We start from the raw sequence: 17955 nt of genomic DNA on the forward strand, positions 1-17955 counted from the left end.
CCTTTTTCCATATTGTTCTGGGAATTCCGACTTTATTCAGAAAATATTATATTATTTATAAATAATATTAAGGATTATGTGAATAAAATCATAATATTTCAATAATAAGTTGTAGCATTGTAAAAAATGAAAGCTGTAATATTTTCAGTACAGTTATAATAAGTCAAAAGTCTTAAAATATAAATAAACAGTATTGATGCCAGATTTTTTTTTTTTTTTTCAGTTTTACTTTTAGTCATTTTTACAAGTTTTAGTGCCTTATTAAGGATTATGAGAATAAAATCATAATTTTTCAAGAATGAGTCAATAGTCTTAAAAACTTTTCTCGCATTGCTATGACTTGTTCTGGTAATTCTGACTTTATTCTAAAAAAATATAACTTATTCTCATAAAACTATGAGAATAAACTCGTAATAGTATTTTTTGTCATTATTTATTTGTTATTGTCATTTGTTTCAAAAGTGGCACTAAAACATTGTAAATTTTAGTACTTCAATTTTAATTGTTACTTATTTTATTTCAGTTAGTTGCAACAGTTCAATTTTTTTATGTATTATATATTTTATTTTATATTAATATTTTTAATTCCACTTAATTTCCTTTAACAAAAACAATTTGTAATAGTTGTAGTACATTGCACTGGTACAGATTACAGAGTTATGTAACTTTATTACATTTTAATTTTACTTAATCCATTTTAATATGGAAGGGACAATGATGCATATAAAAAGTTTCGGTTCTAAACTTAATGTTTTATTTTTCGTTAATGCATATTTTTACTCTGCCCAGAAAGTATATCACTGTATGCTTTTCATGGCTTTTTATCAAAAATGAAAGGCAAACAAATATGAATATCTAATGAACCATTAAACCAAACTATAATCTGAAGAAATTTGTAAACGCAAAAACACAAAGTGTAATAAAAATATCTAACCATTTTTTCCATAGAAAAAATAATATAATTAACTGTATAACATTACAACATATAAAATGTGACAACCTGCCCCAACTTGACATACCTAGACTTTAGACGCCCGTTTTTTCCCCCTGTAGAACAGAATAGAATAGAATGCATTTTGATGCTCGCATGTGGTAAACATTAGCTTGTTTAATAACTTGTAAACATGTAATGTAGCAAACAATAACTGACCTTTTAGTGGACAAATGTTGTTCTTTGCAGACTGTGGGTTTGTGAAACATCACTGATGTGTTTCCACACTTCAGTCCATGCTGGTCAGTGTGTGTGTGTGTGTGTGTGTGTGTGTGAGAGAGAGAGAGAGAGAGAGAGAGAGAGATTCCTGTGGGGACACGTCACTGAGTGAGTCTCATTCACATTTGCTGAGTGAGGATTTCACTAAAGCCCGATAAGAGCCAAAGAGCTCACGTCCCTAAAGCCCTTCCTACTGCGCTGCTCACACTGGAGTCGCTGCAAAGCAAAAACACACACTCAAATGCTGAATGAATGAAGGCCAGTGCAGAGCCAAAGCTCACTGGCTTCAAATCTATGAAGCCAGTGATGTATTTTATCAGTTCATTTGTATTATTACAAATTTCACAATAAACAGCAGCAGTTCAAGAGCTGTTGGATGTGTTTAGTGAATTACTGTCTGTTTCATGAGACGCCGCAGACCCCTCTAGTGGCAGATTCATCACAGGCTTCTGTTATGGTCAGAGCTTGACTGTCAGATAGAGAAGATACTTTTATATTTAATCAGGATGAATCTGGGTCAGCGGTTCTCCTGGGGCCGGGGACAACATCCTTCCAAGATACTTAAAATAAGTTTTAATAAAATAATCTAACTTTATTAAAATACAGAGTAAAGGCTTGCACAGTGAATTTCATTACATGCACCCACTCAGAATTTGACTCTGTTTAATCTAGGTCCAGTTACTGCCAGATCACAGAAGAATTGATTAAAAAACAAAAAACAAATTACTATATATTTATTATTAAAATAACATTTAAAAAATATTAGAACTATGATTTAATAAACAGTATATTTATGAATTAAAATGTCTGCAGATTAATAAATAAAACAATTTTATTATTAAGATATAAATACACACACACACACACACACATAAAACGAATTAACAATAAATTGAACAGTATAATATTAAAAAAAATCACTAAATATTACTTTTTAAATATAAAAATATATATAAAATCAGCTAATTACCAATAAATTAAACAGTATAATATAAAGAAATTCTAAAAAAGACCCTACATTAATAAATATGTAAAAAAACAAAACAATATAAAATATATGTATGAATGACCAGAACTCTAGATTAATAACTAATAATAAAACAAATATTTTAATATTAAAATATAATATAAAAAATAACAACAATAATAGACCTGTGAATTAACAATAAACAGTATATTTATAAATTAACATTTTTGCAGATTAATAAATCAAACAAAATATTTTATAAAAATACAAATATTTAAAAAATAATCATAAACACACACACAGACAAAGTGAATTTACAATAAATTGAACAGTATAATATAAAAAATTAATAAACATAAAAAAACAATATAAAAATATTTATAAATGAACAGAGCTCTAGATTCATAACTAATAATAAGTTAATTAACAATAAATTGAACAGTATAATATTAAAAAATGTGACTCTATGACTCTAGATTAATAAATATAAATATTTATAAAATATAAGTATATTTATAAATGAACAGAACTGTTAATAACTAATTATAAAACAAATATTTTATTATTAAAATATAATACAATAACAAAATAATAGACCTGTGAATTAACAATGAATAACAGTATATTTATAAATGAACATTTTTGCAGATTAATAAATAAAACAAAATATATTATAAAAAAAGAATAAACACACACACAGTGAATTAATATAGTATTAAACGGTGTAATATAATTAATAATAAAATAAATAAATAATACCCTAGATTAATAAATATAAAAAAAATAAATCTAAATATATTAAATATTTATAAAGTATATTTATAAACGAACATAACTCTAGATTAATAACTAATAAAACAATTATTTTGTTATTAAATTATATATATTAATTTAAAATTTTTACAAAAACAATAGACCTGTAAATTAACAATGAACCACAGTATATTTATAAATGAACATTATTGTAGATTAATAAATAAAACATAAAATGTATTATAAAATATAATATATTTTTTTAATAAATAAAACATACATTAATATATCAATAGTTAATAATATAAGAATAATAAATAAATAATACAACTGTCAATTAACAGTGAACAGCAATGTATTTAATCTTTCTAAATTAACATGAACCTAGATTAATAAGTGCTGTAAAAATGATCTAACATATTAACCAATGTTAACAATTTAACTTTATTGTAAAGTATTGCTATTAATGCTCCCAATTCTGGATGGGCTTTAAATGTTAGCTTACATAACTTAAATAAAACCTAAAATTTGGTGTCATTGCATTAGATCATAACTAATATTAAAGCAAATGACATTTATCTTAAAGAAGGAAAAAAGGATTGCAAAAGTATTGTGCTGTGAACTACTGAACTACACCTGTGCTTTAACACCTGTGTGAACTTGAGCACAACTGACTTCATACATCCATGTGTGAGAGATACAGGACGACTGGTAGCTCAGGTTATTTTGGGTACACAGAGAGAGTGGGAGTCGCAGTCGCTTGACCTCTGACCTCCACACTGCTTGTGTCTTTGTGAGACCAGTGCAGCTGCCACCAGTGAGTGTGTTTCTATATCCGTCTGTTAATGTGTGTGTATGTTTGTCTAAATATGTCTCTCTGCTAAAACCACCATCTCATCTGTGACTCCAACTGCTTGAGACACTTCACCCTGTATTCTCGCCACTAGAAAACTCATTCAAAAGCATTGTTTTACATTTGTCATTCATTATTGATGCCCTTATTTCTGTGAGCAAAGCAGGCAGAGAGAAAACACAGAGACAGAGCAAGAGAGAATAACAAAGCTGAACTGGATTTGAACTCATTTAATGCCGTTTATGGATTTGTAATCTGACAGAATGAAGCCAAACACACGTGACCTAAATCCGTCTGTATTGATGCGTTTGTTTGTCTGTTATGGGTGATGGGCTACTGCATGGTTGGATATTAAATATGAATGAGTATTTCAGGAAAAACAGCTGATGAAGTTCACCTCAATGACCCTAAAATGTATTTAGACACTTGATTCACACTTCAAAATGTCAACATGCATTTTAAAGTTTTCATATAAGGCTTTTTTAAAATGCGTACATTTGTTTTGTCATTTTCTTATCTAATTCAATGACTTTCATTCATTAAGTGTGATTTAAGTGTCAAATCCATTGTGGACTCTTCCAGACTGGCAGTGGACATGAGGCCCAGGTTTATGTCATATGTTTGTAGAAGCATGTCACTCTCTATTGTGCTGTTGTTTGGCCTCCATTCCACAGCCGATCTGCCACGGCGCGTGACGGACAGAACAATGACGCCGCTATCAGGCATCGAGGTCAGACTCAACGTTCACATGATTACCCGCTTAACAGCTTCCAATCAAAACATTTATAGGTATATCTGTATTTACTCATGGTATTTTACATTTAAACCACTAAAATAAATATTTGACTAAGGGTGTATTCACACCAGGAAAGTCCGCTAGTTCACTTGATTTGGTCCGGTTTGGTGTGGTTCGCTTTCACACTGCCCTTTTTGCAAGTGAACCAGAAATTGTAAACAAAACCACACATTCCATTCAATTGTACCAGAGTTCATTTGGAACTGGACCGAGACTTCTTCAGCTGGGTCTTCGTTACGGTTGTTTGGTCCGCATCCAAGTGCGATTGCTGTATTCACACCCGCCAAAAAGATACGCACCAAGGGGGGAAACGAACTTGAGTTTGATTCAATCGAACCAAACAAGAGAGGTGTGAATACACCCTAAAGGTCATTGCACACCAAGTCCAAAATTTTCACATGTTAAAAAATAAATATGACCCCACGTTATGTCAATCACATTTACACACTGTCCCCGAAACGATCCTCCGTCATCAAACAATTTGGATCAGGTTCGATTTTACACTAAGTTTCCACTTAGTGTGCAAAGAGCTTAAGGGTGTGTTTACACTTGTAATGTTTGGTTCGATTAAAACAAACTCTGCTGCAATTGCTCTGTTAGTGCGGTTCATTTGAATATATGTGGATGCTGCCATCCAAACCTGGGTGTGCACCAAACAAGCAGAGTGAAAGCACTAAAAAGATGGTATCTCGGTCCACTTCCAAACTAATTCTTGTGCAGTTTGAATTTTTGTGAACATATCACTATGCCTTTAGGTTCCGTATTTTTAGGATCGCTGTCAAAAATGCCAGTGTGAATGCAAAATGGACCAGGACCAAATGTATAATTTTCCTTTTTGGTCTGGACCAAATTAACCAAATGAACCGAACTACAAGCGTGAACACGCCCTAAATGTATTTGGATCAATAGCTGGACTTGATTGATGTGATGATTTGATTAATATCGTCAGAGCCATTTGGAATCTGCTCCAATGGAATCATTGAATGCCTGACAAGAATGCTAATGGAATTTTGCCAATCATAATTCGGAACCAATCCTAAAGGGATAAAAAAAAAAAAGATTTCCCTGTTGATTTTGTACGTTTGCCCACTGACAAAGAAATCATCAGTCTAATTTTAATGGTATGCTTATTTGAACAGTGAGAGACAGAATAACATTTTAATGAGTGAAATAAGTATTAGATAACTATCAATCAGCAAGATTTCTGGCTCCCGGGTGTCTTATACAGGTAACAAGCTGAGATTAGAAGCACTCTCTTAAAGGGAGTGCTCCTAATCTCAGCTTGTTACCTATATAAAAGACACCTGTCCACAGAAGCAATCAAACAGATTTCAAACTCTCCACCATGGCCAAGACCAAAGAGCTGTCCCATGGATGTCAGGGACAAGATTGTAGACCTACACAAGGCTGGAATGGGATACAAGACCATCGCCAAACAGTTTGGTGAGAAGGTGACAAGAATTGGTGCAATTATTCGCAAATGGAAGAAACACAAAATAACAAAATCTCCCTCGGTCTGGGGCTCTATGCAAGATCTCACCTTGCGGAGTTTCAATGATCATGAAAACGGTGAGAAATCAGCACAGAACTACACAGAGGATCTTGTCAATGATCTCAAGGCGTCTGGGACCATAGTCACCAAGAAAACAATTGGTAACACACTACGCTGTGAAGAACTGAAATCCTGGAGTGCCCCCCAATGAACATCTGAATGATTCAGAGGAGAACTGGGTGAAAGTGCTGTGGTCAAATGAGACCAAAATCGAGCTCTTTGGCATCAACTCAACTCGCTGCGTTTGGAGGAGGAGGAATGCTGCCTAAGACCCCAAGAACACCATCCCCACTGTCAAACATGGAGGTGGAAACATTATGCTTTGGGGGTGTTTTTCAGGTAAGGGGACAGCACAACTGCACCGCATCAGATGGACAATGGATGGGGCCATGCACTGTCAAATCTTGGGTGAGATTGTGGCAGGTATTCCAGCATGTCAATGACCCAAAACACATGGCCAAGGCAACAAAGGAGTGGCTCAAGAAGCACATTAAGGTCCTGGAATGGCCTAGCCAGCCTCCAGACCTTAATCCGATAGAAAATCTGTGGAGGGAGCTGAAGGTTCGAATTGCCAAACGTCAGCTTTGAAACCTTAATGACTTGGAGAGGATCTGCAAAGAGGAGTGGGACAAAATCCCTCCTAAGATGTGTGCAAGCCTGGCCAACTTGAAGAAACGTCTGACTTCTGTTATTGCCAACAAGGGTTTTGCCACCAAGTCATGTTTTGCTTATTTCACTCATTAAAATGTAAATCAATTCATAACTTTTTTGAAATGTGTTTTTCTGTATTTTGTTGTTGTTATTCTGTCTCTCACTGTTCGAATAAACCTGCCATTAAAATTATAGACTGGTCATTTCTTTGTTGTGGGGAGACATACAAAATCAAAACTGGATGAACAAATCCACACAGCAGCAGAATTTGGTTGTCAGTCCTATATTTGAGTCCTTAGTACAGTTACATTCACACACAGTAGGTAAATAACTTACAGGGGTGACAACTGCATTCTATAACCGAACTCACACCCGTACTGTAAATATCAGGACTCAAAACCGTGTGAACAAAACAGGACCGCACAATTAGTTGTCAGTCATGTCATACAGTGCGAGAGAGCCATTCTTCCACACAAACACACGTCTAACGCATGCTGCATGCTTTAATTTGTGGTTTCGGCAACTTACAGCAATGGAGAAATGAGCTGTGTGTCATCTGAAAGTTTTCTATCCAGTCTCCACCCGAGTCGATCCCGTTAATTATGTGTTCTGTGCGCGACTCAGATGCTCCATTCTCCACCCAAATATAAAAGCTACTCTCGGTTAATGAAGGTTTGATGGATGAACTCGATTGGACTAGTGTCAGATTTTCAGTTTTATGGATGTAGCCATCATGGTTTCTGTTAGAAATAGAAATAGAGGCTTGACTCCCGTTGCACGTTCATACAGACATTCAAGAAGCTACTGTAAGCTGCTGTGTGAACAGGACATTCTGAGATTCAGACCTGTAAGTAAATGTGCTTGGCAATCCCAAAAACTGACAGTGTGAATGCAGCCCTACTCAACAAACTCACATTCTGACATAATAAACTGGAATCTGTGAGTTTCTGTTCAACCAGTAGGATCTTACTTCAGGTGTTTATAGGATTGGTTTCAAATTATAAGATTTCTATTAGCATTCCTTTAGGATTTTTTTTGCATTAAATGCTTGTTTATTAAGTCTAAGGCACACTTATGCACACGTCCAGTGATACTAAAAATGACATACAAAAAAAAAATATTTTTAATATCTTATGCTTACCAAGGTTGCATTTATTTGATGAAAAAACACAATAAGAAATATTTCCAATTTTAAATAACAGTTTTCTCTTATACTATATTTTGAGGTGTAATTTATTCCTGTGATGCAAAGCTTAATTTTCAGCATAATTACTCCAGTCTTCAGTGTCACATGATCCTTCAGAAATCATTCTAATATGCAGATTTGCTTCCTTAAGAAGCATGTCTTATTAATACAACCAATGTTGAAAACAGTTGCGCAGATTCATATTTGTCAAATCATTCAAAGTGTGTTGTAAGACCTTAAAGTGCCCCTATTATGCCTTTTCAAATATGATATTTCATGTAGTGTGTCATGTAGCTGTATGTGAACATAAACTATCTGCAAAGTTGTGACGCCGACAGTGCACTATAAATGAAGTTTTTGTCTAACAAAAAAAAGAGTCGGCTCACATTCGCCTAAACGAGTCGTCAGCAATTCGAATCTTTTTTCTGTAACGGCCACACGTCACGAGCTACACATTTGCGTAATGTCCGCCCACGTTCAATTTCGCAAACAACTTGCCCGCCCACAAACAGTAGGCCTACCATTTTCACGTGGATTAACGTTACATCATGTCAAGAAGACGCCCTGCGCTGTGAGAGTGAATTTGTTTTATATGCCCTTCCGAAAGATGAAACTACCAAGAATGAGTGGTTAACATTAATTTTTTCAACACCTCAGCAGTCCAATTCCAATCTTGTGTTGTGTTCGCGTCATTTTACTGATGACTGTTTTTCCAATCTTGGTAACGTTACAACGCGAGATTCACCAAACACTTGGTTTTAAAAAATGGATCAGTGCCCAGTTTATTTGGACCGGCTTGCTCCTCTGAAGTATGATTAATAATTGATGATTGTATTTTCTAGCGATCGTTCAAAATACGTCTTTGTGTACGTTGGTGTGTAACAACCCCGCACATGTCTTGGTAAGCGGCTAACTTGCGTTTCTGTAGTTCTGTTGTTCAGCTGTGAGTGCAATGTAGTATAAAAATTGTGATTGATGCAGCTTGACTGTCTGTCTGCCTTATTAGTTTAAGTAATGATAATGATAAACGATGGCTTAACGCAGTGTTATGGGTTGTACGTTACAGTGTTGAAGTTCACAACGTAGAGGTGTGCCCGGTTCGCTTACAAAAGCAAATTGCAAGCACTTTCCACAGTTATAATATGACACCCACTGAGAAAGTCCTGCTCCAGTCGTGCTTGCAAAACAGTTTCTTGTCGATGTGCCACTTCAACCGTTTCATCGTCAGACTCCGGCTCGAATTGATAGGGTAAAATCGAGGCTATCTTTTCTATGCATTAACAGGTCTCCACAGCTGTCATTCAGTTATGCCAATGGGCGTTTCGTTTTGCGCTGAAGCGGTAGACCAATCCAAAAGGACTGCACCATCTGACCAATCACAGCGGTGAGGGCTCACTGAAAGGAGGGGTTTAGAGAGACTGATTCTTCGAACTGCTTCACACGAGTCGTTTACGAATCATTTAGAAACGGGGTAAAATTAAATCTAATTTTTGAGAAAACTGAAGTGTTTTTTGAACTTGCATACATGTAAACCTGTTTTAAGAGACTATTACAACAATATTAACTACCTTTAACATGGCATAATAGGGGCACTTTAAGAAACAATAAATTGATCAAAAGTGACAGTAAAATGTTAAATCTTTTAATGTTAGAAAAAAATTCCATTATGCTGTTCTTTTGAAATTTCTACTCAGCAAAGAATCCTGAACAAAAAAAATAATAAGAAGAAGAAGAACCATTGTTAATAATTGAGCACCAACAGAGCATATTGGAACAATTTCTAAAGGATCACATTAGTCTTCTTTTATTTCAAAAACATTGAAAAAATCTTACTTATTCCAAACTTTCAACCATAGTGTTTTAAAAAAAATTGCAAATTGAGTGCCTAGTTATCTGTAAGCATTTATAATGGCATCACAAATAAAAAAAATAAAACCTGAAGTGACCAGAAGTCCCAAACTCTATACTCACATACAGGTGTTTACCTGTTGACTGTTCCTGACCGCTTCATGTTCCTGTTTTCCGTGCTGAATGGTGTTATCTTGTCCATGCTGAGGGAACCTATCAATTTCCAACACAAACAATCTAAAACACAAAAGATCACACAGTGAAAACAAGCTCTCCAGACAAACAGATAAAGGTCACGAGAGGTCACGACCCATTGCTTCACTTACACAATTGATTCTCTACGCTCCTCATGCTTCAGTCAGATGAGATGAGAAAACCAGAGAGATGAACTGATGTGTCAGGAAAAGAATCAGTGGCTTCAGGTTCCATATGAGTTCACCACAGAAAATAATTTCAACAATTTGCTGACAACAATTACATACATGCATCATGAGTGTTTAAAAACAAACCCAAAATGACAAGCAAACAGGTTCAACAAATTTGCAAGGCATCTCCTCTCCCATAATTCCACTGGTTTATTAACACACTCATGGACAGAACACTCCTGAACACTCCTGCATCAGAACACAGTGCATGAGAAATTCAATCAGTATCAAAAACACACAAGATGGCCCACAACAAGCTCGGCCCGCAAAATCACCAATATGTTTTGCATAGGAAAAAATTTAGCACACGTTTGAACCAAAAATACAGACATTTATATTTTTTTTTTTTGCAGTCGCTGGTTTCATTTGATGCATTTTTTAAACAATCAACCTTTTTAGACATTTCATAATTACTGTAATTATCTCCAAAAATGATTTTTAGGATAGTAATAAATGCTTAAGAAATTACGGAATAGTTAGAAATGATAGTTGAGGATATGACAAGCAATAAAAGAAAATGTTTAAAAAAAAACATGAATGGATGGTTTTTGTAATACATTACAAGCACAATCACTGGATCGCCCTCATCACTGGTTTGAGGTTAATGTGGCATTCAACAGGTATGTCTACATTTTTCGAACATTCCAGTCATAAACAGTCTTGTACTGTCAAACTACTCACATACAACATGCCGTCAGAACTAGCTGTGTAAAAATATCGCCTCTTCAGTGTAAACGTTCATCTTCATGCATGAACACAAATACACTCGCATTTAAAGACTCTTAATAACACGTCCATATTTATGAAATCTTTGTCCCAACACACAAAGTAATGATTATTATACATTTGAATTCATTTTCAACAGTGTTCCTCATGGGCAAATCACAAAAAATGTCAAGGGCCATTTTTTTTTACCCCAAAACCAAAAGAAATTATAGAAATGAAGAAAAAATTTATTATATTTGTCTTAAGAAACTGAACCCTTAACTGAAGCTGCTGAAGCTTATATGTGTTTTTTTTTTTTTTTAAATCAATATTATTTTCATGACAATTAAGCATTTTCAATTAGCAAACAATTATTAATAATTACTAAAATGTAAAACACATATTACAATGATTATTATCAGGTTATTATTTGTTGTGCTGACTTTAATTAATAATTAAAATGGACTTAATTGTCATGAAACAAAACTTAATAGGCTTTACTATATTTATTATAATAATTAACTAATTAATATAATATAATATAATTAATATATATATATATATATATATATATATATATATATATATATATACTTTTATATGTGTGTGTGTGTGTGTGTGTGTGTGTGTTAATTTCGATATTTTAGTATATTAAATTAGATATTACATAAAATGTCTAATATATATATATATATATATTTTTCACATTTTTATTGCTAATTATTATAACTTTATATTCTGTTTTTCTCCTGTTTTTGGGGTGAAATGTGTCTTGACATTTTCATGATGTTCACCCTTAAGCTTATTCTTGGTGGAACAGGATCAGCCTCAAACTAATTTAATGTTTATTAAATTATGGTAACAAAAATACAAAAAAGTAGTTTCAATCATTGACATATTTGTGCAGTTATAGAACCAGATCCATTGCATAAAACCATAAATTGATTTCCAATCTCCTGGAATGAATTGAAATACTGAAGCTTTTCCTTTGTATTGATATGCGTAACTAGCGGTTAGCTGTGTTAGCATGGTTCTGCTGTAAAACAGGCAGGAGCATACGAACACAACCCCAAAACCAACAAAACAAAAATAGCTTTTCGACCGAACAAACATCCTAGAATTCCTCACGATCTCCCGTGGAGGTAAAATCCTCTTCCTGTGCTTCTGACACAGTGTTTGTGGCGTCCCAAGTGTTTGGTCACTTAAAGTGCGTATCCTGTCATGTGACTGAGTTACAGCTCACAGTATCAGACACTAGAATGACAGAAAGAAAGGGAAAGCGAGCATGTTTTGGGTCAGGTTGACGCCATGGGCCGCAGCAAATCCAGCTGGGATTCCAGAGTAACTCGCTCCCGATGGACAACCTTATGAAGAAAGAAGAAGAAAAAGAAAGTAAAATGGCTGTGATTATCTGAGATAAGCTAAGCTGACTCTATTAAATTAAACTCGATTTCATTTCATGATTTCCTTCAGGCCTGTGTGATATCCTCCACTCCTTCACAATAAAAAACCTGAAGCCAAAAACGTTAGTGATCTGATCCAGATCCATCCAAATCCACATCTCCTCAAGCTTTTCTCAAAAGAAACAACTTGATATTTGCGAGTGAACATACTGCATTACTGTGCAGTTTCTAGGGTGTTTTGAGTGTTTTTAGTGAACTTACTGTGTTACTGTGCAGCTGCTAGGGTTTTTGAGTGTTTAATGTGTTGCTTTGTGGTTGATAAGGTGTTCTGAATGGATTTAATGTGTTGCTATGCAGTTTATAGAGTGTTCTGAGTGGGTTTAGGGTGTTGCTATGTGGTTGCTAGGGTGTTTTGAGCTGTTTTAGTGTGTTTCTTGGCGGTTGCCACAGTTGTTGCTATGAAGTTGCTAGAGTGTTAGTGTGTTGTTATACAGTTGCTAGAGTGTTGTGAGTGAATATACTGCATTACTGTGCCGTTTCTAGGGTGTTTTGAGTGTGTTTAATGTGCTATGCAGTTGTTGAGGTGAATTTAGAGAGATTTAGTGTGTTGCCATGCGGTTGCTGGGGTGTTTTGAGTGGGTTTACGGTGTTGCTTTGTGTTTGCTGAGGTGTTCTGTGTGGGTTCAGTGTGTTGCTATGAGGTAGCTAGGGTGTTTGATGTAGGCTTAATGTGTTGCTATGCAGTTGCTAGGGTGTTCTGACTAGGTTTAAGGTGTTGCTATGGCTGTTAGGGTGTTTTGAGTGGTTTTAGTGTGTTGCCATTAAGTTTATACAGTGTTCTGTGTACATTTACTGTGTTATGCAATTGCTAAAAGATTTTGAGTCTGTTTAATGTGTTGCTATGTGGGGTTGCTAAGGTGTTCTAATTGGATTTAGTGTGTTGCTATGCAGTTGCTAAGGTGTTCTGAATGGGTTTAGTGTGCTGATATATATGGTTGCTAGGGTGTTGTGAGTAGTTTGAGCGTGTTGCTATATGGCTGCTAGAGGGTTCTGAGTAAATATACTGTGTAACTGTGCAGTTGCTAGGGTATTTTGAGTGGGTTTATTGTGTTGCCATGTAGTTGATTTCAGTGATTTCAGGGTGTTACTATATGGTTACTAGAGTGTTTTGAATGGATTTAGTGTGTTGCTATGCAGTTTCTAAGGTGTTATGAGTGGGTTTATGTAGTTGCTATGTTGTTGCTAGGGTGTTTTGATTGGTTTTAGTGTTTCTCTAAGCAGTTGCTAAAGTGTTCTGAGTGGGTAGATTGTTGTTCTGTGTAGGTTTAGTGTGTTGCTGTGAAGTTGCTATGGTGTTTTGAGTGTGCTTTAGGGTTTAGGGTGTTCCTATGTTGTTGCTAGGGTGTTCTGAGTTAATTTAGTTTGTTGCTATGGGGTTGCTAGGGTGTTCTGAGTGGTTTTTAAGGTGTTGCTAGGGTGTTTTGAGGGTTTTTAGTGTGTTTCTATATGGTTGCTAGAGTGTTCATAGTGAATTTACTGTGCAGTTGCTAGAGTATTTTGTGTGTTTAATGTGTTGCTTTGTGGTTGCTAAAGTGTTCTGACTGGATTTAGTGTTCTGAGTAAGTTTAGGGTGTTGCTATGTGCTTGTTAGGGTGTTTTGAGTGGTTTTAGTGCGCTGCTATGAGGTGGCTAGAGTGTTCTGAGTAGGTTTAGGGTGTTGTTATGTGGTTGTTAGGGTGTTTTGAGTGGTTTTAGTGCGCTGCTATGAGGTGGCTAGAGTGTTCTGAGTAGGTTTAGGGTGTTGCTATGTGGTTGTTAGGGTGTTTCGAGTGGTTTTAGTGCGCTGCTATGAGGTGGCTAGAGTGTTCTGAGTAGGTTTAGGGTGTTGTTATGTGGTTGTTAGGGTGTTTTGAGTGGTTTTAGTGCGCTGCTATGAGGTGGCTAGAGTGTTCTGAGTAGGTTTAGGGTGTTGTTATGTGGTTGTTAGGGTGTTTTGAGTGGTTTTAGTGCGCTGCTATGAGGTGGCTAGAGTGTTCCGAGTAGGTTTAGGGTGTTGCTATGTGGTTGTTAGGGTGTTTTGAGTGGTTTTAGTGCGCTGCTATGAGGTGACTAGAGTGTTCTGAGCAGGTTTAGGGTGTTGCTATGTGGTTGTTAGGGTGTTTTGAGTGGTTTTAGTGCGCTGCTATGAGGAGGCTAGAGTATTCTGAGTAGGTTTAAGGTGTTGCTATGTGGTTGTTAGGGTGTTTTGAGTGGTTTTAGTGTGCTGCTATGAGGTGGCTAGAGTGTTCTGAGTAGGTTTAGGGTGTTGCTATGTGGTTGTTAGGGTGTTTTGAGTGGTTTTAGTGTGCTGCTATGAGGTGGCTAGAGTGTTCTGAGTAGGTTTAGGGTGTTGCTATGTGGTTGTTAGGGTGTTCTGAGTAGGTTTAGGGTGTTGCTATGTGGTTTTAGGGTGTTTTGAGTGGTTTTAGTGCGCTGCTATGAGGAGGCTAGAGTGTTCTGAGTAGGTTTAGGGTGTTGCTATGTGGTTGTTAGGGTGTTTTGAGTGGTTTTAGTGTGCTGCTATGAGGTGGCTAGAGTGTTCTGAGTAGGTTTAGGGTGTTGCTATGTGGTTGTTAGGGTGTTCTGAGTAGGTTTAGGGTGTTGCTATGTGGTTATTAGGGTGTTTTGAGTGGTTTTAGTGCGCTGCTATGAGGTGACTAGAGTGTTCTGAGTAGGTTTAGGGTGTTCCTATGCAGTTGCTAGGGTGTTCTGAGTAGGTTTAGGGTGTTGCTATGTGGTTTTTAGGGTGTTTTGAGTGGTTTTAGTGCGCTGCTATGAGGTGGCTAGAGTGTTCTGAGTAGGTTTAGGGTGTTGCTATGTGGTTGTTAGGGTGTTTTGAGTGGTTTTAGTGTGCTGCTATGAGGTGACTAGAGTGTTCTGAGTAGGTTTAGGGTGTTGCTATGTGGTTGTTAGGGTGTTTTGAGTGGTTTTAGTGCGCTGCTATGAGGTGACTAGAGTGTTCTGAGTAGGTTTAGGGTGTTGCTATGCAGTTGCTAGGGTGTTCTGAGTAGGTTTAGGGTGTTGCTATGTGGTTTTTAGGGTGTTTTGAGTGGTTTTAGTGCGCTGCTATGAGGTGGCTAGAGTGTTCTGAGTAGGTTTAGGGTGTTGCTATGTGGTTGTTAGGGTGTTTTGAGTGGTTTTAGTGTGCTGCTATGAGGTGGCTAGAGTGTTCTGAGTAGGTTTAGGGTGTTGCTATGTGGTTGTTAGGGTGTTTTGAGTGGTTTTAGTGTGCTGCTATGAGGTGACTAGAGTGTTAGGTTTAGGGTGTTGCTATGCAGTTGCTAGGGTGTTCTGAGTAGGTTTAGGGTGTTGCTATGTGGTTTTTACGGTGTTTTGAGTGGTTTTAGTGCACTGCTTTGATGTTGCTAAAGTGTTCTGAGTAGGTTCACTGCTTTTGCAAATTAGAAATAGTACTAGTGTTGTTTGATACAACACTAATAAGCTGATCCTCGTTTGACAAATGTTTTGAGCATACACACACATTTGTCACATGCGGAACGCTACTGACTGCTGGACAAAGCAACCTGAGGTCACGACGTTCAGATGACATCTAACAGAAAGGATGAAAGTGGTCGGTCAGATGCTCACAGATGTCTCTGGAACGTTTACTGATACCTGTCTTCATTTGTCATTAAAGTCCAGTATATCACATATCTTCTAGAACAATCAAGACAGACACAGACACAGTCTGAAATGACACCCATCAGGAACATCTTCTCAAATATCTACACACGTCTGCTTTTTGAAATATATGACAGATTCTTGCTGTATCAGTATATCTGATACCCCATTCATTATTGTCAGTGCTCAATCTCACCAGACTTCATGCATTTCCACTATGAAATGTATAGGTAATATTGTTGGATATTTTATTGTGCATGCTCATTTCTTTTTTTTCTTTTTTTTTTACTTTTATATTACCTTCATGTAATTCTCATTTGAAGTTTATTTTTAAAATACTAGCAATTTAATAATATTGGTAAAGAAAATATTTAGCAAATCTTAATATGCATTTTTCACACTGTACATATAAATGTTCTGGGGCCTAAATTTACTGATTTAGTGTTTTATTTGTTTATATATTTAGAAAAAAAAGTAGCGATTTTAATAAGCATCCATGCATTCCCAACAAAAATGACATCTTTAAATGCAAAATATCTCTCTTCACCATCTACTATTTGCTGAAATATTATACTTTTGTCATACTGCTCACTTCATTTTCACCTGACAACTGAAATAAATTATTTTGTCAATTATATTTAGATAAAGCAAACTTTGATGACATAAAGGCACTAAATTAAATTTAAAAACATAAAAATATGTTTAATTTTATATTTACATTTAAATGTTTACATTTATATTTTGAATGACATTTCCTAAAAATTGCATTTAATTATTTATTGTATGCTGAATGAATAAATGTTAAAATAAATAAATACAATTGAACATAAATATATCTGTATAAAACAAAAACGTTCTTAAAAGTAGGAGTAAAGCTAGAAAACAAACACTTCGTAATGTGAGAACTGTAACATAGCATGCAGTGGTCTGCAGGTTAACAGTTCCCAGCATGCAGTGCAACCTGATCTGCACATGGGCGTTCATGAACAAGAGCATCTTTCGCTTTTCATTTCCCTCACTCTCTCTTTCTGCTTTCATTGTCAGTAGTAAAATGCATTTGCAAGCACATTCTGGTGCTCATGAGAAACATCTCAGCCTCACTTCAAACACACACACAGAACAGCTGCTGCAGGATGCACTATTTTAAAGAAGACAACTGCTTGAACTGAAGTCCAACCTTGCATTTTCAGAAAGCCAGTGTGTGTGTTCATTGAGTGGATCTCTGAATGATTTGAGGACTGCAACTCTACACCATCTAGTCACTCAATAACTCTTCAGGGAAACACAAGCCGCCTGTGTTTATATATAATAGCGGCATGCGTCCGATACCAGACTAGAAGAGATATTTGATCGGTCTGGCTAAAGGTGTTGGAAATAGTATGCGCTGCCCATCTAGAAAACTAACCATGTGTGAACAGACAGCTTCAGTCTCTAGATGCGATCATGTGAGACTGCTAACGTTTTAGGCATCAATGGGTGGGATTTATTTATTAATGTCTTGACTTCTTGGAATAACCATATGTAAGAGCAGAAAATTGAAAGGGATAGTCACCCAAAAATAAAATCTGTCATCATGTATGCATCCACATGTTGTTCCACACCCGTATCATTTTCTATTTTCAATAGAATGCAAAGGTGGGTGGAGAAATGATGGCAGAATGTTCATTTTTTGAGTGAACTGTTATTGTAAGTGGTCATAAATGTGTAATAAACCTTTAGCTGTTGCTGTAGTTCACTGTTGAGACGTGTCAGAACGGCGTTGGCTTCTCGGTTCTTCCTTATGGCCATCTGGATCTCTCTCTTCTGCTTGGGTGGAGGCCTGGAACACAAGAAAAGATAATCATCACCTGTGTTTGCATGTGTAGATGAGCTTTTCAATGGTGTTCAATTCATGATCACACTTGTTAAGCATTAATAAAACACGAGCACATGCTGTTTATTCTCTG

The 17955-nt window shown here is 35.9% G+C and overlaps 1 protein-coding gene across 1 annotated transcript in view; it reads right to left on the reverse strand.

The window, feature by feature from the left end:
- Positions 1-10355: 10355 nt before the first annotated feature.
- Positions 10356-17955, reverse strand: part of reps2 (RALBP1 associated Eps domain containing 2) — a 53449-nt gene continuing 45849 nt past the window's right edge. The window contains exons 17-18 of the mRNA XM_073822734.1: positions 17723-17828; positions 10356-12310 (exon numbers count right to left, since the gene is read on the reverse strand). Coding sequence (XP_073678835.1) covers positions 12242-12310; positions 17723-17828 — 175 coding nt within the window. The 3' untranslated portion in view covers positions 10356-12241. The remainder of the gene's footprint in view (positions 12311-17722; positions 17829-17955) is intronic.

Source organism: Garra rufa, chromosome 18 (genome assembly GCF_049309525.1).
Source record: "Garra rufa chromosome 18, GarRuf1.0, whole genome shotgun sequence".
Taxonomy (NCBI): domain Eukaryota; kingdom Metazoa; phylum Chordata; class Actinopteri; order Cypriniformes; family Cyprinidae; genus Garra; species Garra rufa.